At 52.6% G+C, this 25,884-nt stretch overlaps 1 protein-coding gene across 1 annotated transcript in view; it reads left to right on the top strand.

Annotated features, from left to right (window-relative positions):
- LOC133364840 (SCO-spondin-like) overlaps positions 1 to 25,884 on the top strand; it is a 159,042-nt gene that overhangs the window by 85,798 nt on the left and 47,360 nt on the right. Inside the window, exons 56-75 of the mRNA XM_061585702.1 lie at positions 132 to 296; positions 1,465 to 1,644; positions 2,227 to 2,349; positions 3,435 to 3,564; positions 4,221 to 4,346; positions 5,680 to 5,771; positions 6,058 to 6,237; positions 7,674 to 7,838; positions 8,834 to 9,086; positions 11,711 to 11,757; positions 13,252 to 13,422; positions 14,267 to 14,401; positions 14,788 to 14,933; positions 15,921 to 16,015; positions 16,128 to 16,180; positions 17,575 to 17,745; positions 21,040 to 21,119; positions 22,093 to 22,262; positions 22,379 to 22,425; positions 23,907 to 24,107. Of these exons, the coding sequence (XP_061441686.1) occupies positions 132 to 296; positions 1,465 to 1,644; positions 2,227 to 2,349; positions 3,435 to 3,564; positions 4,221 to 4,346; positions 5,680 to 5,771; positions 6,058 to 6,237; positions 7,674 to 7,838; positions 8,834 to 9,086; positions 11,711 to 11,757; positions 13,252 to 13,422; positions 14,267 to 14,401; positions 14,788 to 14,933; positions 15,921 to 16,015; positions 16,128 to 16,180; positions 17,575 to 17,745; positions 21,040 to 21,119; positions 22,093 to 22,262; positions 22,379 to 22,425; positions 23,907 to 24,107 (2,730 nt within the window). The remainder of the gene's footprint in view (positions 1 to 131; positions 297 to 1,464; positions 1,645 to 2,226; positions 2,350 to 3,434; positions 3,565 to 4,220; positions 4,347 to 5,679; positions 5,772 to 6,057; positions 6,238 to 7,673; positions 7,839 to 8,833; positions 9,087 to 11,710; positions 11,758 to 13,251; positions 13,423 to 14,266; positions 14,402 to 14,787; positions 14,934 to 15,920; positions 16,016 to 16,127; positions 16,181 to 17,574; positions 17,746 to 21,039; positions 21,120 to 22,092; positions 22,263 to 22,378; positions 22,426 to 23,906; positions 24,108 to 25,884) is intronic.

Raw genomic sequence — 25,884 nt, 5'->3', positions numbered from 1 at the left:
ACCTTACCAGATGCCCTAAAGAAAGGGAAACACTTCCAGCAGAGGGTGGTTGTACCATGAATTTCTATTCTGGTTGGTGGGTCAGAGTTGTGTCCCTCTCTAATTCTGCTGGCCTCTTCCTCCCCTGGCAGTGGACTGCATTGTGTCTCCGTGGACCACTTGGAGCAAGTGCAGCCGGTCGTGTGGGTTGGGGGTGACCTTCCGCCGCCGGGACTTGCTCCGCAACGCCCTTCCTGGGGGGCAATGTGACCGTGACGAATTCGACAGCCGCTCTTGCTTCCTCCGGGCCTGCCCAGGTAGCCCCTCCTCCTTCCTATTTACCTGGGCTTGGGGGGCCTTGGGGGGCTGTGGGCCCACAAGCAAGTCCCCCCCCCTTTTCTTTGTCTTTCCACCCATCTGGGCATAAGGTGGACTGTTTTTTGCAGGGTGGAAATTAGACTCTAGATTTTGCAGTTTTGAAAGCTGGCTCGATGGTTGAGCATCCCAACTTGATCCTCTTTCTTAAATATGAAATGTGTATTTTGCTTTAAGACTTGATGTTGGCAGACTCGTAAAAACACACCTTTAGGCTTGTGGGTCAATGGAGGAAAGAGTTGTAGCTCAGTAGCAGAGCGTGTGCTTTGCATGCAGAAGGTGCCAGTTTTCATCCCTGATGGCATCTTCAGGCTGGACTGAGCAACAAGGATGATCAGGGGACTGGAAACAAAGCCCTATGAGGAGAGACTGAAAGAACTGGGCATGTTTAGCCTGGAGAAGACTGAGGGGAGATAGGATAGCACTCTTCAAGTACATGAAAGGTTGTCACATAGAGGAGGGCCGGGATCTCTTCTCGATCGTCCCAGAGTGCAGGACACGGAATAATGAGCTCAAGTTGCAGGAAGCCAGATTTCAACTGGACATCAGGAAAAACGTCCTAACTGTTAGAGCCATACGACAATGGAACCAATGACCTAGAGAGGTAGTGGGCTGTCCGACACTGGAGGCATTCAAGAGGCAGCTGGACAGCCATCTGTCGGGAATGCTTTGATTTGGATTCCTGCATTGAGCAGGGGGTTAGACTTGATGGCCTTATAGGCCCCTTCCAACTCTACTATTCTATCATTCTATGACTGGGAGAGACCCCTGCCTGAAACGGCACCTTCCTCTGTTCCTATGACAGGACTGATCTCGTCAACATAACATACTTGAGCCTCCACAAAGGCTGTGGCAAGACCCCTTCCTGAAGCCTGGGGCGTGGGAGGGAGGACATCCTGGGTAAATAAAAGGTGGGCTCTTTTGTGTTGTGCCACTTCATGAAGAGATAGGAAGCCAACGAGCTCAGAGCCAAACCGTATGCTTCAGCCCCTTGTCTTCCTCTCCCAACACTCTACGGATGGGGAGTGTGGGGCTTGGCCTTGCATTTGCAATGGGGTGGCGGCTTGAGCTCAGATACGTTGCTGATTCCCTGTGCCTCTTTCTGTCCAGTTAATGGCGCCTGGGCCTCCTGGGGGGAATGGTCTGACTGCGATGCTGAGTGCCGGGGTGGGGTCCGGAGCCGCACCAGGGCCTGTGCCGACCCCCCACCCAAGAATGGGGGGCAGGCTTGCCCTGGGGACGCCGTGCAGATGGAGACTTGCAACCAACAGCCCTGTGGAGATGCCCGGGGTGAGTGAGTGGTGGGCTTGGATGGGATTTGGGGCCAATGGTGGAGCTGGGGCCAGGGGGGAGATGTACTTGGGGAACAGCAGGAAGCGGGGGTGGCGAAACAGGGATAGGGAGAGCCTGTGTGTGAATTGCAGAGGCTCGGCACTCTGGACATGCCCAGAGGCACTCTGCCCTTTCTGCTGCTGAGCTGGTTCCTTTTGCTGCAAAACGGTGTCTGCTGTTGCCGTGGCTCTGTCACTTGCATTTGGAAGGCAGAGGCCCTTCTAAGCACAAAGGAACAGGAATCCAAGCGCAAATAGGTGCTCTGCCCTTTGGCCCCACCCTCCCACCTCTCACCAGAGAGGGTGGGGTGAGAGTGGTGCAGCGATCGATTTTGCGTCTTTTGACACAGGGAGGAAGGGCAGCTTCTAAGACGGTTCCTCTTTGGCAGTGCAAATCCACTGGTGGCCTCTCTTCACACTCTCTGGAGACTGAAAGTGGGGGTGGGGGGAAGGCTGAGTGACTGCAAGCCATCCCCCTCCTGCTAGGCTTCGGTTAGCTCTCCCATGCACTGACCGCCCCCCCCCCACATTTCCTCTGCAGACTGCGGCCCGGACATGGTCTACGTGCAAGCTGGGCACTGTGAGCGTGGCCTGGTGGCTCTGTGTCCCCAGACGTGCCGGCAACTGAGTGCAAAGCCGAGCTGTCACAGCAGCTGCGTTGAGGGTGACTGCAAGGTCCTTGGGGGCAGGAGGGGGGGCATCCACACAGTGGGGCTCTCTTCATAGCCGGATACCAGCCCCTGTTGCTCTCTGTGCCTGTGGCCAAGCCACAGACCCCTCCACTGCCAGGACGAGGCCCCTGTTCTCCATTCCACCCTGCCTCCTTCCGCAGGGCCTCCCCAGTCAGCACCCATCTTGCGTGGGATACAGCACAGAGTTAAACTATGGTGCTCGCTCGCAGAGGAGGCCATGATGGCCACCAGCCTAGATGGCTTTGAACGCGGATTAGATAAATTCTTGGAGGAAATCAGTGGCTACTAGCTGTGGCTCTATTCTGCCTCCACTGTTGGAGGCTGTATGCTGGGAATCCCAAGTAGGGAGAGTGCTGCCGTTATGCTCAGGTTCAGCTGGTGGGTTTCCCTGTGGGGCATCTGGCTGGCCACTGTGAGAAGAAGATGATGGGCTAGATGGTGGGCAGCTGGCAAGGTCCTCCAGGGCGCGCCTTACGTTCTTGGCCTTGGACTCCCCAGATACGAAAGATTCCGCAAGCAAATCAGAATGAACGCTCAGTGCCGTATAACTGCCCCGTAAACGAATCATCATCATCATCATCATCATCGTTTCTACCGTTCTGCCCCGCCTTTTGGCCAAAAGGCCCTCCAGGCGGCTTACAAAAATTAAACACAAATATAAAAATACATCAATAAAAACAATACCATTTACAAAAAGCAGCAGTTGCAACATCCAATGATAATACATTATCAAATCACCAAGCGAAAATCCGAAGGGTAGCAGTGGGCTTTGCCCAATTAAGCTCAGTGGAGGTGCCCAGACGTAGTCTAACCCCCACATGAGCTTTATGCCAGCAAACCCAGAGGAATGCTGAACGCACGGGTCCTCTGGAGGAGCCCTGGGCGTGCGGGAGACTTCCTCACAGCATGGCTGAGCAAAGGGCTGTCCATCCGTTGCCCTTTCGGGCTCCCCTCTTCCCAGCTCCGGGTCCCTCACTGCCCGGAAAAGGGTTCCAGATAGCCCAGGCCCACACTCTCTTCCTGCCTACCCCTAACCCTCCCCCACCAACCTTTTCAGGCTGCCGCTGCCCCCCGGGACTTTTCTTGCAAGATGGGGGCTGTGTGAACATCAGCCAGTGCCACTGCTTCTTTGACCACAAGCGGCACCTCCCAGGGGAGATGTTCCTAAGAGACAACTGCAGCCAGTGGTGAGTGGGGGACCGGGCCTCTCAGGGCACGGTGGCGATGGCACATTTTGGCACATCCAGACGCCTTGCTGTAGTCCAAATGCAGGCACTGGCTCGGGGGGGTGAGGAGGACCTTCTGGCCCTCCAGATGTGGTTGGACTGTAGCTCCCATCACTCTTGAGTACGAGTGGGGAACCTCAGGCCCTCCCGGCTTCTCCATCTGGCCCTCAGAACTCTCCCCAGGCCCTGGTGGTGCTTTGCACCCTGAGGGTTTCCCCCTGGCTGGAATATCTCTTTGAACTTGCATGTCTGAATGAAGGATGGAGGGGGAAGGGTGTGGAAACAAGCAGACTCTTCAAAGGTAAGGTTTTCATTCATTGCTCCGCCTACTTTTGCCTCTGGCACCACCCACCAAGGGCATGAGGCCCTTGCAAGATTGCCCAGAAGGGAATGTGGCCCTCGGGCTGAAAAATATTTCCCCCCTTTCTCTTTGGCTATTGGCCCTGCTGGCTTGCGGCCGATGGGAGTTGGAGGCCAAAGAAATCTGGAGGGCTGCAGGTTCGCCGTCCCTGTGCGAGTTGGAAAGGGGGTGTTTTGCATGGGTGTGGGCGCGAGGGGGTCCCCACCTTCAGTCCTGATGAGTGCTGTTTCTCCCTCCTTCCCTCTCCTCTCGCCAGCGTCTGTCTGGATGGCACCGTGACCTGTGACTCAGTGGCCTGCCCTGTGAAGTGTGGCTGGTCGGCCTGGTCCCCGTGGACACCCTGTGGAAGAAGCTGTGGCGTTGGGATGCAGCAGAGATTCAGGTGAAGAACTGCAGTGTCAAAAGGGACCCATTCTAGATGGTCTGGCTGAGGGATCTGGCCACCCAGGGGCCAGATGTGGCCTGTGGAAACACATCTTATCTGGCCCTCTGGAGATCCAAGGGAGGTTGTGGTCAAAACGTGGTTCACGGTATTGTGGAGTGGATGGAACCTCCCACTGGGCTGGGCTATGCAAATCAGAGGTATCTGCATCCTCCAATGGGAGCAGCAGAAGCCCTCCCTGTCCCAGTCTTGCCAGATTAATGCAGGCTTCTCCAACCTGGTGCCCTCCAAATATTTTGGACTCAGCCCCAGCCAGCGCACCACAAACAAATCAGAGTGTATGCTCTTTAAGTAGCCAACTTCGTCTAATCTCCCAGCAAACAAATCAGTCTGACTGCTTCATAAACAGGTCACCTGGAAGCACCCTAACTTGGGGATAAAGGACAATAGCTGTTCCCGATGACAGGTACTCCATAACCATGCAACCGTTCTTGCTAGATGATGCCACCATTAATGTTCTTTTTTGTCAGCCTCAGTTCCTTACCTGAAAAATGGGAATACTACTGACCTATGGAGAGGACAGAGGTGATCAGGACTGCAGTGTTTTGCACATGATAAATGCTATAGATACAAATGCTATAGATATAGTAATTACTAGGGGCTGCACCCCTTCTTGCTTCGCTCAGCAACCCTGCCTACTACCCCAACCACCACCACCACCCATCCTTCCCTTTGCCCCTCGCCAAAGCAACCCACCCCCTCGCCTCCACCTCCATCTCCTTCTTCCGTGGGCCCAGCAGCGCTCAGAAGTCTGTTGTAGTTCATGGCACCACTTGTTGACAGCCAAGCAAACTGCCACTTAAGAGATTTTTGTTTGATTAAGCAGTCTATAAATTGTGTTAAGTAAATAAAATATTTTATTATTTATTTATTTAAAATATTTCTATCCTGCCCTGCTACCCTACAATAGGGCACTCAGGGCAGCTTACAAAAATAAAATCAAACACGTACATAATAAAATTGTAAACAATAAAATCACAAAAACATTAAAAAAATTAAAATACATAAAATACAATTAAATATATATATATACACACACACAAACATACTCATATATACATATATATAGGGAGTGGTACTAAAGGGAACTACAAGGGTAATTTAACGTAGAAGGCATAAAATCCCTATCCTGCAGTGTGTAGTCTATTTGAGTGGGTGGGCAGAGAGGTACATTTAAAACTTAGAGCTGCTTTTAAAGCTCCCCTTTGGCTGGCCACCCTCCATCCCGCTCCTCATTCTCCCTTCCTTAAGGACCACGCTGCTTCTCTTGCAGATCCCCCTCCAACCCAGCAGCTGCCAACGGTGGTGCCCCATGCCAAGGGGATGCCCAGGAGGTGCGCGAGTGCCACACAGCCTGCATCTCAGGTAAAGGGCAGTCCCTGCCAGTGGGGCCATGATAGCAGGCTCATCTGGGTGGATTTCGTGATGAAAACGTCTAGGGAAGCAAAGGAAGGAAGCCCCATTCCTCTGGGGCCGGGGGTGTTGGCACTGCCACTCGGTAGTTGATGTACCCTAGGGCCTTTCTTTTTATACAAGGTGCATTTTTGCACCCTGCCTGCTAGGATGCTAGCTGAGCCCCTTGCCCTCCCCTGGGGCAACATCAGCCCCAAGGCTTTCCCTGCTCCAACCCCTTTCTCCTGGCTGTCCCCAGAGATTACTTTCATGTGGAGCGACTGGACGCCCTGGTCACCCTGCTCAAAGACCTGCTTCTACGCCACGGATATGGTTGGAGTGAGGAAGCGATTCCGGGGCTGCAACGGCACCACGGAGGCCACAGGGTGCAGTGGGGAGACGGTGCAGGCGCAGCCCTGCGACACGCCCCCCTGCCCAGGTGAGACAAGGTGCAGAGGGGGAGGGGAGGCAGGCCACAGGTGGCTCCCTTGGCAACAGCAGGCTCATTGATTTATTTAATTTATTTAAAATACTTCTATCCCACCCTTCTACCCTATAATAGGGCGCTCAGGGCAGCTTACAATAAAATTCTACAAAATAAAGATCACAAAAACATTAAATATATATATTTATATATATATTTAATATATTTAATATAATATATATTTAATATAATAAATATAATGGACAATAAAATCAACTGCCAGGGGACTGGATGTTTATGCCAAACATTTCATCTCTGTAATACTTGTAATTTTTGTATGCGGATGTATTATAAGCTGCTCTGGGAGCCCATCTAGGCTGAAAAGCAGGATATAAATATAATAATATATATAGGGGTGTGGTACTGAAGGAACTAAAGAGGTAACATTAAAATAGAAGGCTGAAAGGCTTGATTTCCTGTTGCAGCTTTTGCCAACCTGGTGCCCTCCAGATGTTTTGGAGTGCAACACCCATCAGCCCCAGCTAGTACAGCTGTGCTTCCGTTGGCGCAGACATCAGGCGGCCCTGCTGGCCGGGGCGGCATCACAGCGTTAGCTATTCTCACCTAAGATATGACCGCCATGCATTCAGCAGCCCCCATCCCTCCCCTGTGGAGAGGCTGTGGAAAGGGGGCTCCGCAACTGCAGGGCAAAACAGCAGCAAAGGGGAGTATTATTGGGCTCAGGGGAAACATGTGAAGATGTACAAAAACACTTTTTGGGATGGGGGTACTAAAAGGGGCCCTCTTTCAGCAAGCCGTTTAAGTTGAGACCTATCCCAGTCTGCATCTGTGTCAGAATTGTTTAATATGTTTTTTAATAATGTTTTTAATGCTGTTTTGTTTTAATGTATTTTAAGATCTGTTTTTATGATGTTTTAAAGTGTTTTAGTGCTTTGTTTGCCGCCCTGGGCTGCTGTTGGGAGGAAGGGCGGGATACAAATTAAATAAATAAATAAAATAAAGGGGCAAAATTCAGACAGCCCAATGGGGACTAAACATGCTCAGTGGGCGTGGAATGCTGACTGTATCTTGCAAAGGGGGCAGAAAATGGGGCTTAGAGGGAGGTGGAATGGAATGGAGCATCCTGCAAAAGGGCTGGATGGCAACCTGAAGAGGAAGAGTGCACACTGCAACATTTTGTTGCGCTTCTTTCTTTAACTAGCTTACATCAAATAAGTATATATATATATTTCTCACAAGACATTCTGTGTATACCTTATCCCACCTACAAAATGTGGGGGAACTGAACTGAATTCGGATGTGCATTGTTGAGGAGAGACCTAGAAACACACGCCCAGGACCGAGCGGTCCACATGCCCAGCGGCTGCCCCTTGTGCCTGCCATGCCTTGTTACAGACCTCCTCCCTCCCTTCCTCTTCCCTCACTCCCAGTGGAAGGCGTCTGGACCCCGTGGACTGCCTGGTCCAAATGCTCAGTGCTTTGCGACTCCGGAATTCAGACCCGCAACCGCACCTGCTCCAACCCTGCCTATGGGGGCCCAGAGTGCTCTGGGCCCCTCATCCAGACCCGCGACTGCAACACTCAGCCCTGCAAAGGTATGGATTTGGGAGAGGAGATGGGAATGCAACACTTTGCAAGCAGAGGGCCAAAACAGGGTGACACAGGAATTTCACCACATCCGTCACCTCCCCAGGCTTCTCTTCTAGCGCCTTCATCCTCTTTACTTTAAAGCAGGCAGAGGGGAGCCCACATTTGGTCAGTGCAGTGGCATGTAGAGAGGGAGGGAGGTGCTTAACCCTTTCCCTTGTACCCCCCCAAGTCCCTATCTATCATGTTGGGAGAAAAATGCAGACCAGATACTGTTATGATTTAAAAAACCATTGTATGCATGTGCAATGAGTTCCACAGGCTGACTCTGAGAGCAAATATGGTGTAGCAATTAGAGACTAAGACTGGAGAGACCCTGGTTCAAATCCTCACTCAGCCATGAACCATACTGTGTGACTGTGGGCCAATCTCTCTCTCTCTCTCGGCCTAACCTACCTCACAGTGATATTGTGAGGAGGTGTTGGACTGCTACCTGGGAAATCAGGGTTCGAATCCCCACATAGCCATGAAGCTCCCTGGGTGACCTTGGGCCAGTCACTGCCTCTCAGCCTCATGAAAACCCTATTCAGAGGGTCGCCATAAGTCGAAATCGACTTGAAGGCAGTATATTTACATTTAGGAGAACCACGGGTGCCATCTTGAGCTCATTCTAGGAAAGGTAAATAGAATAAAGAAACGAATGGCGTGAAGGAATTCCTTCCATTTGGCCTAATCCTGCCTTTCCAATCCAGTAGATTGCTCTGAGGGTTTTTTTCCCAAGCAGATGAGCAGCTCTCGCCAAGCTGGTGCACTCCAGTTGTTTTGGACTACAATTCCCAGCAGCTGCTGGAGATCATTCCTCCCTGCTAAACCACTTCCCCCCCAGCACACACACGTTTCCCATTCCCCCTCCGCCACCTGCCCCAAGCATCTACCCCAGATATCCTGCTGCCCCTCAGAACCCCTGACTCTCTCACTGGAAGCTGCCTCTCTTTCCCCACAGCGCTGTGCCCGGGTAACATGGTGTACCAGACAGCTGAGGAGTGCCGGCGGAAGGGAGGTGCCTGCCCACGCCTCTGCCTGGACCAGGGCACGCGTGTGGAGTGCGCCTCACACTGCTATGAGGGCTGCTACTGCCCCGACGGCCTCTTCCTCCAGAACGATAGTTGCATCCCGCTCAGCGAGTGCCCTTGCTACCACCAGGGGGAGCTCTTCCAGCCGGGGCACAACATCCCACTGGACGCCTGCAACAACTGGTATGGGGCCCTCTCAGCATTCCCAGTTCAGGGCAGGGGGCAGCAAGGGCGAAGTGACCCTTCTCCCGCAATGGTGGCATTTCTCCTGGGAGGGCTCACTTCTCCCCCACACTCCACAGCCAGGGCCGCGTCGATCCATGCAGATGGTTACGCTTCTGTTAAGAACATAAGAAGAGCCTGGTAGCTGGATCAGGCCAAAGAAAGGCAAGAGAGGTTTTGTGGGGCTCTTTAAAAAGCTTGATTAGCCAACGCATCATCAGTCAGTCAAACTGACCCAGCCTCTGAGCCTAAGAAGAGCCTGCTGATCACACCAAAGGGAGCCCCTCTAGTCCAGCATCCTGTTTTCTCAGTGGCAGCCAGATCCCTGTTATCCAAGCAGGGCCTGAGTTCAAGAGCTGTCTGCCCCTTCTACAATGCCCAGCAACTGATATTCAGAAGCATACTGCCTCTGATTATGGAGACAGAGCTCAGCCATCATGGCTAGGTGCTGCTGATAGCTTTATCCTCCATGAATCTGTCTAATCCTCTTTTAAAGCCAACTGCGTTGACGGCCATCACTGCCTCCTCTGGGAGCGAGTTCCATAGCTTAACTATGTGCTGTGTGAATCATAGACTCATAGAATAGTAGAGTTGGAAGGGGCCTCTAAGGCCATCTAGTCCAACCCCCTGCTCAATGCAGGAATCCAAATCAAAGCATTCCCGACAGATGGCTGTCCAGCTGCCTCTTGAATGCCTCCAAGGTGAGAGAGCCCACTACCTCTCTAGGTAATTGGTTCCATTGTCGTATGGCTCTAACAGGAAGTTTTTTCTGATGTTCAGCCGAAATCTGGCTTCCTGAAACTTGAACATGAAAGAGAAGTACTTTTTCTTGTGTCTTTTCTGTACACGTTCCAGCAGGGAACCTCTCCCAGTCCTGGTCCTGCCTTCTCCAGAGTAACAAGGTTTTTCTGGAGCTATTAACAAGATCAGCCCACAACCCTTTGCTGCTTCAGGTGAAGGGCAAGATGGTGCACATGTGCATGCACACACACGCGCGCGAACAAGCCGATTGGACTGCAGAGTGGAATCTAACTCCAACTCTTGTGATAGCCCAGAGCAGCCACAGACTAGCTTAAAGGGGGTTGGGGTTGGGCAGGCACTCGTAACTCCACCGCCTGAGGCAGCTGTCTCACTGTGTCTAACGGTGGGGCCCGGCTCTGGCTACTGCAGGTTGACAAGGTGGGGGCTGCTGCCCTCTCCCTCAGCTGAAGTTTCCAAACCGTCATCAAGAGGCACCTGTGGGTGCTTTTTCCCTCCGGCAGTGCCTGGTTAGTGCCAGGACAAGCCCATCTTCCCTTAAGCAGCCTTTGAAACTTGCAGCTGGCTTGTTTGAATCTTTCCTCATAGAATCATAGGATAGTGGAGTTGGAAGGGGCCTTTAAGGCCATCAAGTCCAGCCCCCTCGTGTGCCCCAGAGACAAATCCCAAGCCGGCACCACTCCAAAGAGGATCAGCTCGGAAATGATTTTTAAAACAGCCACACTGGTGGTTGCCAGTTTGTTCCAAGCCCAACTGAAGGTGCTCCCGTTGGTGTTTAAAGCCTTAAAGGACCACTTCTCTCCCTACAGGCTCTCGGCATAAAGATCAGCACAGGGGGCTCTCTTGGTAGTTGCCTCAAAGGTTCAGGGTGGGGGGTGGTCCGGGAGAGAACTTTCTCTGGGGCAGCCCCTTGACTGAAGGAAAAGCGTCTGCTGTTGGCATTAAGACCGAACATTTCCCTCCCCTCAGAGGCACGCCGGGCATCTTCGTGATGTAGTTTCTGTCGTTTCCTCAGGATACACTTGTTTATCCTGCCTTTGACACCTGGTGTCCTCCCTGTTCTTCTGATTGCAAATTATTTTAACTGATTTAAACAATTTCAGTATTGGTTCCCCTCTAGTCGTTACTGGTTAGGCCTCATCTTGAGTACTGCATCCAGTTCTGGGCACCGCATTTTCAGAAGGATGCAGACAAACTGGAACAGGTTCCGAGGAGGGCAACAAGGTTGATCCAGGGGACTGGAAACAAAGCCCTGTGAGGAGAGACTGAAAGAACTGGGCATGTTAACCTTGAGAAGAGAAAACTTGAGGGGAGATAGGATAGCACTATTCAAGTCCTTGAAAGGTTGCCACAAAGAGGAGGGCCAGGATCTCTTCTTAATCGTCCCAGAGTGCAGGACACGGAATAATGGGCTCAAGTTGCAGGAGGCCAGATTTTGACTGGATATCAAAAAACTTCCTTTTAGAGCAGAACAACAATGCAGCCAGTGACCAAGGGAGGAGGTGGGCTCTCCAACACTGGAGGCCTTCAAGAGGCAACTGGACAGCCACCTGTTGGGGATGCTTTAATTTGGATTCCTGCATTGAGCAGGGGGTTGACTAGATGGCCACATAGGCCCCTCCCGATTGTATGGTTCTGGGAGGAAGTGCAGGATATAAATTGAGCAGGGGGTTGGACTGGATGGCTTTATGGGCTCTTCCTACGATTCTATGATTCTATTATTTTAATCTTGCAATTACATATTAATGTAATCTGCCCAGGGACCTTGTAGTGAAAGGCAGGTAAAAAAATTAGATAACGATGGTGATGTCCCTTTTCCTTTCCAGCACTTGCAAGGATGGGGAGATGGAGTGCACCACGGAGCCTTGCCCAGGTAACACATGAAGCCGCCTTCTACCAGGTCTGGCCAGATTGCTGACCATGCCCAGGGGCAGCCCTCCAGGGCCCCAACCAGAGAAAGTCTTTCCCAACACCTGCTACCTCCAATGACAACTGGACTTCTGCATGCAAGGCAGGGTGCTCTGCCACTCAGCCATGGCCCCTCCACATAACAGCAGCCGGGGGGCCCACAGGCCGAGCGGAAAACTGGAAGAGGGGAGATTGATGGGGAAATGGCCTACCTGGTGGGAATGGACTCTGAAACGGACACGGGTGGAGGCTCCTCCCTGCAGGCATGTTGGCTGGCTGCAGCCCAGCCCCAAATGATCCTTTTGAGAATGGGTGGGTGGGGCAGAGCCCCCTGTGCCTTGCTTTTAACCACCCAATGACAGGCACAAAAGGGGCACATTTACTGAACAAAAAGCCTCTCCTGCCAGCCTCTGCCCACGGTGCCCACTAAGGCCAAGCTAGCCGTGGCTCTCTTGCCACTCTGCGTCATTTGCCTGGGGCAGTTCCGGGGCCAGAGCTGAGCGGGTGGTGGAAAGGGGGGTGTCAGCTCCCTCACTTGTCTGCACCCTTGCTGAGACGCAGGAACTAGAGTGCCCTCCTCGTTCTGCTTTAGACATGCACGGGGCAGGTGTTTGAAGTGACCGCTGTGGCTGGAGTGCAGGGGCAGGGAACCTGTGGCCCTCTGGCTACTGTCATGCAGGTGGGGGAGAGGGAGCCTGAGGGAGAGAAGATGGGGAGGAGAGGAAGAAGCCCCCTGTGCAAGCGATCCGTTCAGACCTCTGGCAAAGGAACCTGTCCCTCCCCTTGCATCTCACTGGGGGGAGAGGAAAGAGGGGAAAGGAGGGAGAGATAGAGAAAAGGAGGGAGAGAGAAAGGGTAGCATAAAGAGAGAGAGAGAGAGTGCCAGGAAGAACAAGGAAGAAGTGGGATGACCCCACCCACTTTTGGCTCTGGCCCCTCCTACCACTAGCATGCAGCCCCTGACAGATTAGCCCCAAGGGAAGGTGCCTGCCCCAACAGAAGAAAAGGTCCCCCAGCCAGTGGTGTAGTTGTCTGGGGTCTCAGGGGGTCTAAGACCCCTTACTTTTTGGGGAGCAGGGTCCCTATGTCTCCAGCATCCTACAAACCAATCAGCATGAAAGGGGTGTGTTAGCCACTGAGAAGAGTCTTCTAACATGCTTCCTTGCCCTTTCCTGCTGATTGAAGCCAGAGTGAAAGGAGGTATCAGCCCCTAAGAAGACTCTTTTCAGTAGCTAACACTCTCCCATTTTGTGCCTGTTGGCTCCTAGGGACCTCTGTTGTGGGAGAACGCGTTAACAAGGACCTCATTCTCAACCCAGCAGCAAAACAGAGGGGGAGGGTGTGTGGCTGTGACTATCCTCTGAGGACGCATCTTCCAGGGATTGCAAGGGACTGGGTGGTTGGCTCTGGGGAAGGCTCCTAGAGCTACAACCCCCCAATGCGGTCTCCTTCTGTTCAGTTGACTGTACCTGGAGTGTCTGGGCACCCTGGAGCTCCTGCAGCCGCACCTGCAATGTGGGCACACGACGTCGCTACCGGTCTAGCTCTGAGCCACCTGCTGCTGATGGAGGACAGCTGTGCCAGGGATCCAATGTGGAGATTGAATTTTGCAGCCTGCAGCCTTGCCAGGGTGAGAGAGCAAGGGGGGGGGAGGTAGGGCATCTGCCTGCCCAGTGTTCAGGCTGCAGGTCAGAGGGATGGGGAACACAGGGCAGAGATGCACCCCCCACTGCCCAGTGCTGGAACTGACCCAAGGTTCAGGCCAGCTTTGAATTCCAGCAGAATTAAGCAACAAAGGGTGCCTTTGAGTATGCGTAGAGTGCTTTCCCCTCATCAGTGTCAGCCCCGGAGCAGTTCTGAGTGTAGCTTGCCACCACTTTGGTGGTGAACTGAATCTGGCCCTGCCTGGGGGGTAGGAATGTCTGAAGACATTGTTTTCTGTTCTGCCCTGGATCACCCCTTGCAGCGCTGTTTCCAGTCTGCTGCACTTCATCTTCCGTTATTCATCTTGCTGCCTGCTGTGACCATATTATATAATTTACATTTTCACTGCTTTGTTCCAGCCCATTTGTTGCAGTGCAAAGGAAATGCAATGCATGTGGGGGGTGGGACACCATAACCAATTGCCTGTCATTTGCAGACTGAAAGCAACAACCTCAGCAAACACCAGTCATATTCACTGGATTGATTTCCGTTCCGGACACAGGGTTGATAATGGATATCGGCCATTTCTGCTCCTGTCTGACATCGCTACTGGAGGGTGGCCTCCCAAAGCTGGTGGGGTTAAGGAGGCTGGGGTTTGTGGGGGACAGAGCTGGGCACGGAGCAGTGAGAAGGCCCCATCCCAGGAGAAGGAAGGTGCCCTGCCGCACCCTGACTTGGGGGGCGCTGATTTCCCCCTGGGGCTTCTGATTCAGCACTGCTGGAGTCCCCTAACCATTCTCAGTCCTCCTCTTTCTCCCTCCTTCCTCCAGCTGCCGGCATGGAATGGGGACCCTGGTCAGAGTGCTCTGTGCCGTGTGGGGGTGGCTACCGGAACCGCACCAGGGTCAGCACAACTGTCTTGCGCCGGATCGAATTTGCCACCTGCCACCTTCCCCCCTGCACAGGTGAGCACTTGCCTTGCCCTCTGTATCTGTCACAGCACAGGCCGCAGTGCAGACTCAGTGTGGGATAGAAAGGCTACAACCTGTTTGCTAATTTAAAGCAGCGTTCGGAAATATTCCGCCTCCGTGGGGCAGGGAGGGAGGGCAGAGGACACAACCGCCCTTGCTGCTGCTGTGCCTTGACACACACACACACACACGAAGATTGACATCTGGCTGGGGCTGAGGACTGAGAAGTAGAACCCTACCCGCCTCCACCCACCTGGGTGCACGGAACGCACGGCACAGTTCTTTGCATCCTTTACTGCCGAATGACCTCAGTAGCACCAGGCTGCCTGCCGTGCCCGTGCCACCTTGAGATGCACCTCTGTCTTGCCCTTTTCAACCAGGTGAGGTGCCAGGCCTCTGCCCAGAGGGGAAAGTGTGGCAGGATTGTGCTGATGGGCCAGCTTCCTGCGCAGAGCTCAGCACAGAACCTGGAGTGAACAGAACTTGCCACGCCGGCTGTTACTGCCCCAGTGGCAGCATCCTGCTGGTGAGTCTTGCAAAAGTCTCTGCTTCCACCCTGTTCTGTCTGTGTGGAGTTGTCTCAGGATTAGTCATAAAATCTGGGGGCTGAATGTGGTCCTTTATTTATTTATTTATTTATTTATTTATTACATTTATACCCCACCTTTCTTTTCATGATTGAAACCCAAGGCGGCTTCCATACGGTTTCCAGGAGGTCTCCCATCCAGGCACTGACCAGACCTGACCCTGCTTAGCTTCAGCAGGGATCTGGCCTCATGTGCCTCGTGGGATTCTCCCCAGCCACACCCCACTGGCCTTGCTTTGCACCCCTCTTTGAGTGTTTTTGAACATCTGGAAAGAATCATAGAATCGTAGAGTTGGAAGGGGCCTATAAGGCCATCTAGTCCCCCCCTGCTCAGAGCAGGAATCCAAGTTAAAGCATCACCAACAGATGGCTGTCCAGCTGCCTCTGGCCCTCAGTGTTGGGGAGCCCATCCCCTTCCTAGGTCATTGGTTCCATTGTCGTACCGCTCTAACAGGACGTTTTTCCTGCTGTCCAGTCAAAATCTGGCTTCCCGCAACTTGAGCTCATTATTCCGTGTCCTGCACTCTGGGACGATCGAGAAGAGATCCCGGCCCTCCTCTGTGTGGCAACCTTTCAAATATTTGAACAGTGCTATCCTATCTCCCCTCAGTCTTCTCTTCTGAAGGCTAAACATGCCCATTTTTAAAGTCTCTCCTCATAGGGCTTTGTTTCCAGTCCCCTGATCATCCTTGCTGCCCTCTTCTGAACCTCTCTCTCTCTCTCTCTCTCTCAATGTGGGGGGGGCATGCTTTGCTTCGGTCATGGACGTTGTTTGTTTTTCTGTTCTCAGAGGTCAGAATCTGGGGTGCGGGTGGGGGGCAATTGCATGCTTGAATACATTTTAATGTGCTGTCTAAGCATTTAGAGGGAGGGGAGGGCGGTGTGCTTCTGCCTCTAAGGTTGGTGCCCTCCTTCTCCCACTTACAGAACAATCTCTGTGTGCCGGAAGCAGAATGCCCGTGCACCGTAGACGGGATGCTCTACGCCCCGGGAGATGTAGTACTCAAAGGCTGTGAAAACTGGTCAGTGCCCCTTCCTCTGATGATTGTCCCCCCTGCCCAGCCACTTCCACTCCCCCTCTCCCTGCAGAATCCCCCTCCCCAGCTCCAGCCACCCTCTTCTCCTCTCTTGCAGCACCTGCATCTCTGGCCAGGTGGGCAACTGCTCCCGAGCAGTCTGTGGAGACGGTAAGGCCCATCTTGCGGTGGACTCTTTACACTCCAAGAGCTTGTTGAAACATTCGTGGTTCGGAAGCTGTGGGTCTGACACAGCCATCCTCTACTGGAAATAGCAGTGGGCTCCTCCAGACAACCTCTTTGTTCAGCATTTGTCCTGATTGGCTTGCACAAAGCTTAGGAAACTAGGACGTCGTCTTATAACTGAATCAGAGCACTGGTAGTGATACTCTAAAGAATGTGACACCACCAGTGGCCTTCCACACACACACTGAATTTACACACGTCTAGATGCATCTCGGTGGTGTTGTCCCAGTTCACAATATGGAAAGTTCACTGGGGTGGGAGGGACTTGGTGAAAACAGCTACCATTAGGGTTGCCACGTTCAGGGCTGGAGACTGATGCTGTATATCTAGGAGAAGAGAAAATTCAGCCAAGGGCAGGTGTTCTGGCAACATGTAATGGGAGAAACCACAAGGTGGAATTCTCCCTTCCCCCTGCACAACTTTTAAAGATACGGAAGACCTCTTGGAGGCCCGACCTGGCAACTGAGAGGTCTTCTGTATCTTTAAAAGTTGTGCAGGGGGAAGGGAGAATTCCACCTTGTGGTTTTTCCCATTACAGTGTTGCAAGAACACCGGCACTTGGCTGACTTTCTCTTCTCCTAAAGATACAGGATCAGTCTCAGGCCAGGAACCTGGCAACCCTAGTTCATTATCATCTTGATTTCTTTGTGAGTGATTGACATGTTAACTTTTTCATGGGCTCCACAATCAGGTTGGCTCAGAGGAATGCATAAACTTATTTATTTATCTATTTGTTGATTATATTTATATGCTGCTCCTCCTCCTCCCAGTAGGAGCCCAGGGCAGCATAAATGAACAAACAAAACAATGCCCTTTGAGTTTCACTCTCTCTTGTGGGGGCTTTACAGTCCATTCCATCTCCAGACTGCAGAAACATCACAGACATTTAGGTCACATCCACATCATACAATTAAAGAACACGGCTTCCCCGCAAAGAATCTTGGGAACTGTAGTTTGTTAAGGGTGCTGAGAATTGTAGCTCTGTGAGGGGTAAACTCTTGTTCTTGTATTAAATTTATGTCCTGCCCTTCCTCCCAAAAGGTGGCAAACGACAAGTGATAAAACGATGAAAAAATCTTTAAAACATCTGAACATTTTAAAAACGATTCCAGTACAGATGCAGACTGGGATAAAGGTCTCTACTTGTTGAAAGAGGAAGGTCTTCTCTAGGCGCCAAAAAGACAACAGAGACAGCTCCTGACTCATATTTAGTATTAAAACTGCAGTTCCCAGGATACTTTGGGGAAAGCCATGAGTGTTAAACGTGGTATAAATTTGCTTTCAATGTATGGATGTGACCCTCTGTTTTCCCTTCTCAGTGAATGGCCGCTGGTCAGAATGGACTCCCTGGAGCGAGTGCGCAGCTTCTTGCGGGCTGGGTCTCCAGAACCGGTACCACTTCTGCACGGACCCCGCTCCGTCTGGGATGGGAATGCCCTGCTTGGGCCCAGAGCGTGAGGACAAGCCTTGCTACATCCAGCCGTGCACCAGTAAGTGCCCCCCTGCCTCGCTCCACTCTGGTCTCTTCTGGAAAGGCCTGGCTAGCCTGGGTGCCAACCCCTCCCTTTGCATGCAGGAAAGACCCAGGACCAGCTAGCAGCCGCTGGGAAAGAAGTTTCTGGAGTTCTACTGCCCAGTAAAGTGGACCAGTGGTCTGGCCTAGTATAAGGCAATCTGCTGTGCTAATCCCGCTGCTGCCGTCAAACTCCGGCTTCCTTCCTTCACTCCAGACCTGATTCCCACTCTCCACTGCCAGTCTGGTCCTGGCAGGGCTGGCCCAAGCGTGAAGCAGCATGAGTTGCTGAGCGGCAGGCCACAGGCGCCAGAACTATATGCAGTGGCATTGACACGGGGCTGATGGGAGTTGTAGTCCAACCCACCTGCAGAGGGCACCAGGTTGGGGGAGGCTAATGCAGCCTGGGGCCCAAACTGTGCGGGAGAGGATGGGGAGGGAGTCAGCAAGTGACCTTCGCTACAGGGGCCCATTGATCATAGAATCATAGAATAGTAGAGTTGGAAGGGGCCTCTAAGGCCATCCAGTCCAACCCCCTGCTCAATGCAGGAATCCAAATCAAAGCATTCCTGACAGAGGGCTGTCCAGCTGAATGCCTCCAGTGTCGGAGAGCCCACTACCTCTCTAGGTCATGGGTTCCATTGTCATATGGCTACGGGATCCCCCTCCCCCGCCTCCTTTTATCGTTACTAGCCTACCCAGGCTAGCCAGTCCTGTCTCAGTAACCTATTAGAATTCTTTGAGAGTGTCAACAAGCATATAGATAGAGGTGATCCAGTGGACATAGTGTACTTAGACTTTCAAAAAGCGTTTGACAAGGTACCTCACCAAAGACTTCTGAGGAAGCTTAGCAGTCATGGAATAAGAGGAGAGGTCCTCTTGTGGATAAGGAATTGGTTAAGAAGCAGAAAGCAGAGAGTAGGAATAAACGGACAGTTCTCCCAACGGAGGGCTGTAGAAAGTGGAGTCCCTCAAGGATCGGTATTGGGACCTGTACTTTTCAACTTGTTCATTAATGACCTACAATTAGGAGTGAGCAGTGAAGTGGCCAAGTTTGCTGACGACACTAAATTGTTCAGGGTTGTTAAAACAAAAAGGGATTGCGAAGAGCTCCAAAAAGACCTCTCCAAACTGAGTGAATGGGCGGAAAAATGGCAAATGCAATTCAATATAAACAAGTGTAAAATTATGCATATTGGAACAAAAAATCTGAATTTCACATATACGCTCATGGGGTCTGAACTGGCGGTGACCGACCAGGAGAGAGACCTCGGGGTTGTAGTGGACAGCACGATGAAAATGTCGACCCAGTGTGCGGCAGCTGTGAAAAAGGCAAATTCCATGCTAGCGATCATTAGGAAAGGTATTGAAAATAAAACAGCCGATATCATAATGCCGTTGTATAAATCTATGGTGCGGCCGCATTTGGAATACTGTGTACAGTTCTGGTCGCCTCATCTCAAAAAGGATATTCTAGAGTTGGAAAAGGTTCAGAAGAGGGCAACCAGAATGATGAAGGGGATGGAGCGACTCCCTTACGAGGAAAGGTTGCAGCATTTGGGGCTTTTTAGTTTAGAGAAAAGGCGGGTCAGAGGAGACATGATAGAAGTGTATAAAATTATGCATGGCATTGAGAAAGTGGATAGAGAAAAGTTCTTCTCCCTCTCTCATAATACTAGAACTCGTGGACATTCAAAGAAGCTGAATGTTGGAGGATTCAGGACAGACAAAAGGAAGTACTTTTTTACTCAGCGCATAGTTAAACTATGGAATTTGCTCCCACAAGATGCAGTAATGGCCACCAGCTTGGATGGCTTTAAAAGAAGATTAGACAAATTCATGGAGGACAGGGCTATCAATGGCTACTAGCCATGATGGCTGTGCTCTGCCACCCTAGTCAGAGGCAGCATGCTTCTGAAAACCAGTTGCTGGAAGCCTCAGGAGGGGAGAGTGTTCTTGCACTCGGGTCCTGCTTGCGGGCTTCCCCCAGGCACCTGGTTGGCCACTGTGAGAACAGGATGCTGGACTAGATGGGCCACTGGCCTGATCCAGCAGGCTCTTCTTATGTTCTTATGTTCTTATGTACTGTTGTTGCAGGAAGTGGGGGCTGGGGGCCGTGGAGCCCGTGGGCCGGCTGCACCGTCAGCTGCGGGGGAGGCCTGAGGAGTCGGATGAGAGCCTGCGACAGCCCTGCCCCGCAGGGTGGGGGGGACTACTGTGAGGGGGTCCCCACCCAGGTGGAGGCCTGCAGCTTGAACCCGTGCCCAGGTGAGCCAGTGGGGGAAGCCGGCAGGTCCAAACTGCTGGCGATGTGAAATCACTCTCCTCCCCCATCACTGGGAGCTAGATTCCTCTTCCCCAGCCATATAGGGCTGGGGGGGCACCTCCTGGAGAACGAGCAGCCCCCACTGCCTTTACTTGGGGAAGCATGTTTGGGGGTGGGGATGTGGGGTGACTCCAGGGAGACCGGCAGTTTGATTTGCCTCTTATGTTCTTCCCCTTTTCAGCCCAAGAGCCGCATTCCTGGGCAGGATATTAATCAATCAATCAATCAATCAATCAATAAAATTCCTTTCTGAGCCACCTTCTGAAGGCCACATGGCAGTGGTGGGCAAGGCCAGAGGCTGATTTTTTTTTTGAGAAAATAGTAGGAATATTTCTCCCTGCAGTCACACCCTCTTCTGTCGGTTCCTCACCCATCTAGGCCGCAAAAGGTATTGTTAGTGCTCCAGGACACATCCCCGCCAGGCAAACTCCCTCACGGAGGGTGCAGAGCAGGGCTGGGCGAGGCATGTGTTTGGGGACAGTTCTGAGGGCCAGATAGAGAGGCCTGGAGGGCCGCATTCGTCCCTCACCCTGCGGTAAACATACATGGTTCCCCCACGCATGTTTTGTCCTCCCAACAACCAACCCTGTGAGGTGGGTCACACTGAGAGAGAGGCTGACTGGTCCAAGTGAGCTTCACGGCTGTGGGAATTTGGGCCCAGATCTCCCTAGTCAAGGCCTCCAGCCGCCACGCCACACTGGCTCCAGAGGTTAACGTCCGTCTGCAGTTGCCTCTCAGGATGCACCTGCCTGCCCCCTTCCAGCCATTTTAAGGCCCAAGGAGGTGATGCTTTTCGGAGAGTCTCAGATTTCGGAGCATCTCCTGGTCAGGGTCCTCTGGCGCGTGAGGTGAAGCTGGAGTCCATCCATTTGGGGGGAAGGGGGGAGGGATGCCCCAGGTTGGTTTCCCGGTGCCTTCACCTTGTACCTGTCCCGCCTCTCACAGCTGTGGACTGCTCTGCCGTGGAGGGCTCTGTGTACAGCCGCTGTGGGCCCTCCTGCCCCCGCTCCTGTGACGACGTCTCGGTGAGGCCTGGCGCACGCGTCTGCCCCCCCCCGCCCCAGGCTTTTATCTCTGGGGTTACAGCCCTTCATGCCTTCACCTCCGAGTCCCTTCACTCCCCCACCCCAGCCAAAAAAGCAGGGCAGGGCTGGTCCCTCAAGGCGAACGGGGCACTGGCCCACCAACCTTAGTCTGCCTTAGCCAGCTCCCACCTGCCTGCCTTCTGACTTACAACCAGTCCAGCTCATGCATGAGTACATGGGAGGGCCTGCTACCCATCCCCACAAAGTGGGCATTACCTCTGGGGCAAAGTGCTCAAGAACTGGAGTGGTGAATTGGAAGATACAAAGCAGAGCTGCTTGTGTTATTTTGCACCCGACTCCTAATTCTGTGAGTCTGTGAGTCTCTGGTTTTCAAATAGGGACAGGAAGTGCATGGGGATGCTTCCAAGGTGTGCTTCACAACCATAAGGACTAGCAACTTGCTTGTTTTTTTAAAAAAAAGAAAGCTAATATCTGTCCTCGAGACACTGTGCTAGGAAGCAGGCCTTTTGCTTGCTGTGTGCAGTTTCTGGATATCTGCAGCACACACAGGGCACCCAGCTGTTAGATCTCACTCCTGGCATTAATCCCTGTGACCTTCTTCTTCCTAAACCTATTCCCATCCCCATCAGGCTCTTCGTTCCCTCACAATCCCTGCCCTCCACCACACGCTTGTGGGGTAATATCGGTTCCTTTATAACTCATCCGGTTTCTCCCCACTGTGGAAGCTGGCGAGCCCTTCCACACAGATCAGTCTTCACCAACCTGGTGCCCTCCAGATGTTGTGGACTAGAACTCCCACCAGCCCCAAGCCAAAATATCAGGAGGACACCAGGTTGGCAAAAGCTGTCATAGATCACGGCTCCCCTTCATGAACCCCGTAAGGCTGCCTCCTGCGTGTCCACGTCTCCGTGGCCCCTCCCGTGGATTGCTTGTCTCCATCTCCCACCCACAGCACTGCATGTGGGCCTGTGAGCCTGGCTGTTACTGCACCGGGGGGAAGGTCCTGGATGGAAACGGCACGGCCTGCGTGGAGAAGCACAACTGCACCTGCCTGGACCTGCTCACCGGCCACCGGCACCTGCCAGGAGAGACCGTCCCTCGCTCCGATGGCTGCAACACCTGGTGAGGCCAAGAGGAGAGGTGGGGCGGGAGGGTTAGCCCAGCCTGAGCGCCGGGGTGCCCCTTCTGACTCTGGCGCTTGGGCGTCTGAGAGAGCCTCCCTCATTCTCTCCTTCCAGCACCTGCTCCGAAGGGAAGCTGATCTGCACCAGCCACGCCTGTGCCGGTAAGCCCTGCAGGGAGGGTTTGCTGTGCGGAGGGGGAGCGTGGCCAAGGGGAAGGAGCGTGGCCAAGGGGAAGGAGCGTGGCCAAGGGATGGGGAGCTGCTTCAGTTGTGACTGTACCAGCAAACCTCCCCATTGAAACTGATCCGTGGTGTCTGGTTCCTTGCTCTTCACAAGGGCACACACACACCCCTTCGGCCATCCTCTTTATTGCACATTCATTATCCTTTGTGCTCATGATGCGAACGGGGCAGCCACATATGATCCCACTTTTATCACTGTTTTGGGGAGGTCACACGGCTTCATTTCCAGTCACTGCATATCCTGTAACTTCTTGCACCTTTTCATACCATAAATAAATGTAAATAAATAAATACCAGAAATGTCCTAGTTTATTTTTGTCCTGCTTTTAAGAACATGGGCAGCTGCCTTATGTTGAGTCAGAAACATTGCTCCGTCTAGCTCAGTGTCGTCGACACAGGCTGGCAGACGCTCTTCAGGGTTTTCGGTCTGGAGTCTCCCCCCAGTCCTGCCTAGAGATGCCGCTGGGGACTGAACCCGGGGGCTTCTCCATGCAAAGCAGATGCTCTAACCACTGGACTACAGCCCTTTCCCTTTTGTTGTGTTACAGCCCCTCCAGACAGGAATGATTTGCTAGCATTGGGGAAGCATCGCAGGACAAATGGGCGCCTGCTGGGAGGAAGGGCGGGATATAAATTAAATAATAAATAAATTAAATAAATGAAAATAAATGAATAAAATTAAAGCGGAAGAAATCCCCTGCTAATGCACTGATGCTGTCTCAAGAGCAGGTTGCAGAATGCAGCCACAATAATGCACCTGTCTGGAGGGGGCCCCTGGGAGGAACATCCCCTGAGAGGAAGACACTTTTGCACCCGCATCAAAATATTGTGACGCTCGCTCAGGAGATCTTCCGGATGAGGGACGGGGAACCTGTGGCTCTCCAGATCCTGCTGGGCTCCAGCTCCGATCAGCCCCAGCAGCCCCCATGGCCAGTGGATGGGAGTGGAGAGTCCAGCAACGTTTGGAGGGCCACAGGTGTCCCCCGACCTTGCCTTAGATCAACATCTCGCCTCCTTGCTTGACAGCCGTGCAGAGCCACAAGCCTCTTTGTGGACACTTCTTTGGGCCAGGGAGAAAAATCCCCAAATCTTAATTGCTGGGCTGAAAGGAAGGCCCTGTTTGGATAGGAGACTAGGACGCTGTCTTATACCAACTCAGGCCGTTGGTCCATCTAGCTCAGAATTACCTACCTGACTGGCAGCAATGGCTCTCCAGGCAGGGGCTGTCTCTTGGGGGGTGAACTTGGGACCTTCTACATGCAAAGCAGATGCGCTACCCACGGAGCCACGGCCCGTTTTCCAGCTCTGCCCCCACCTCGGGTGAATGCTGAAGCCCCTCGCCCTCGTGGGAGAGGCTGCAGTGGGGCCACTCCTGTGACCTCTTTTGCTCTGCGTTCCAGTTCCGGGGGGCTGGTGTGACTGGGCCCCATGGAGCCCCTGCTCCAGGACATGCGGCAACGAAATGGTGACCCGCTACCGGACGTGCAGTTGCCCCAAGCCCCAGCACGGGGGCCCCGAGTGCGAGGGGCTGCAAGAGCACCATGGGGACAGCGGCGTGCAGCTCCAGAGGAAAGAGTGCCGTCTGGCCTCATTCTGCCCAGGTACCGCACCTCGGGGCAAAGGGGAAGGGTGGGTACCAACATGCCGTCAAGACTCCCAGTGACACTCGCCCTACGCTCAGAAACCAGGATGTGTTATTATGCAAATCCCCATCACCTTTGCAAGGCTGCAAACTAGCTACTTAAAAGAGTGGGAGTAGGGGGGCGCACAGGCCCATTGGTCTCCTTTTGCTGTAAGTCACCTGAGACTCCTTTGCATCAGGTGATCTGCAAATGAACAAAGAGTAATCGGGAATATTGGCATACAGTTTGCATGTGCTCATTTATATGTATAGAAGCAAATTTGGGGTGACTCTTAGAGGGGGAGAAACAGGCTCTGGGTGAGCCCACTGGTTTTTTGGGCCCAGTACAGTGTACGTGGATTGGGCCCTCTGTTCCACCCAGGGGTGTAGTCGTCCAGGTTTTCTGGGGGTCTTAGACCCTTTACTTTTTGTGGAGCAGGGTCCCTATGTCTCCAGCATCCTGTGAGCCAATCGGCATGAAAGGGGAGTGTGTTAGCCATTGAGAAGAGTCTTCTAACATGCTACCTTGTCCTTTCCTGCTGATTGGAGCCAATCAGATTGGAAGGAGGTGAGTCAGCCACTGAGAACACTCTTTTCAGTAGCTAACACTCTCCCCCTTTCATGCTTATTGGCTCCTAGGGATGTTTATTGTGGGAGAAGGCATTAATGAAAAAGAGGGAGGGGCATGGCTCTGACTTACATGGAGGGACCCTGCACCTCTGAATTTGCCACTATGCTAATGGCCCCACCTGTAAACTGTCGGCAAGGACTGCAAAATATTTGCCTTTGGGCAAATTAAGATGGCGCGTGGCCGGTGGAACATGGAGTCTTACCAGCACCTGACTTTGTAAAAAAACAATTTTAAGATTCATAAAAGGGGCACAGGAAGAGGCAGAACTGCTGGGCCCCGACAAGATGCCGCAAGGGGCGGAGAACAGTATTTCAAGATGAGACAGCAGAGGGCCCTCTCAGATCCCCTGACAGATCCAGCCTGGCCACGCAGCAGAAATCTCCTTCTTCTCCTTCTCCTTCTCCTTCTTCTTTATACCCCACCTTTTGGCCAAAGGCCCTCAAGGCGGCTTACAAAGAAAAATGAACACAAGTATAAAATATATTAATGAAAACAATACAATTTACAAAAATTAACTAAATAACAAATAACATTATTAAGGGAAAAAAATGTCCAGGAAATAAACTCAAAGTTGAAGACCTTGTCTTAACCTGACTTATATGATTAAAAGAGCAAACCTTCAGAAACTCAGAACCTTGTTTTGTTCCAGCATGCTCTGTGAAGGGCCGTGCTTGCATGAGTAGGGCCTTGATCGCTTTGGGGAAGCCTGAGGCACCCTTGCCTTATTGGGGGATCCTGCCCCTTTCCAGCTTAAGGGGTTTTCACCCACGTAGGAGGTCTAACCGCCAAATGGCCCCTGATTTGGGGTGACATGAATGGGCAGCATATTATTACTGTTATTATATTTTTACCTCCAGAGAGGGTTGCTTGTGGGATTTTCTGTCGGATGGGCCAAAGTCACTTGACTGGCCTTGGGAACTCCCGTGCACCTTATTTTGAGGAGGGGAGGAGTAGTGTTTAGCCCTGACAGAGCTACGATTCCCAGCACCCTTAACAAACTACAGCTCCCAGGATTCTTGGGAATGGGGAAATGTGCTTTAAGGTATGGTGTGTCCACCGCTTTAGTGTGCCTCAGAGCCAGCCTAGCTGTGACAACAGGAGAGCTCTGACCTGGCTCCTCCTTTTC

This window comes from Rhineura floridana, chromosome 10 (assembly GCF_030035675.1).
Source record: "Rhineura floridana isolate rRhiFlo1 chromosome 10, rRhiFlo1.hap2, whole genome shotgun sequence".
NCBI classification, from domain to species: domain Eukaryota; kingdom Metazoa; phylum Chordata; class Lepidosauria; order Squamata; family Rhineuridae; genus Rhineura; species Rhineura floridana.
The sequence above is the reverse complement of the archived record's forward strand: the minus strand, read 5'-3'. Positions and strand labels throughout refer to the sequence as shown.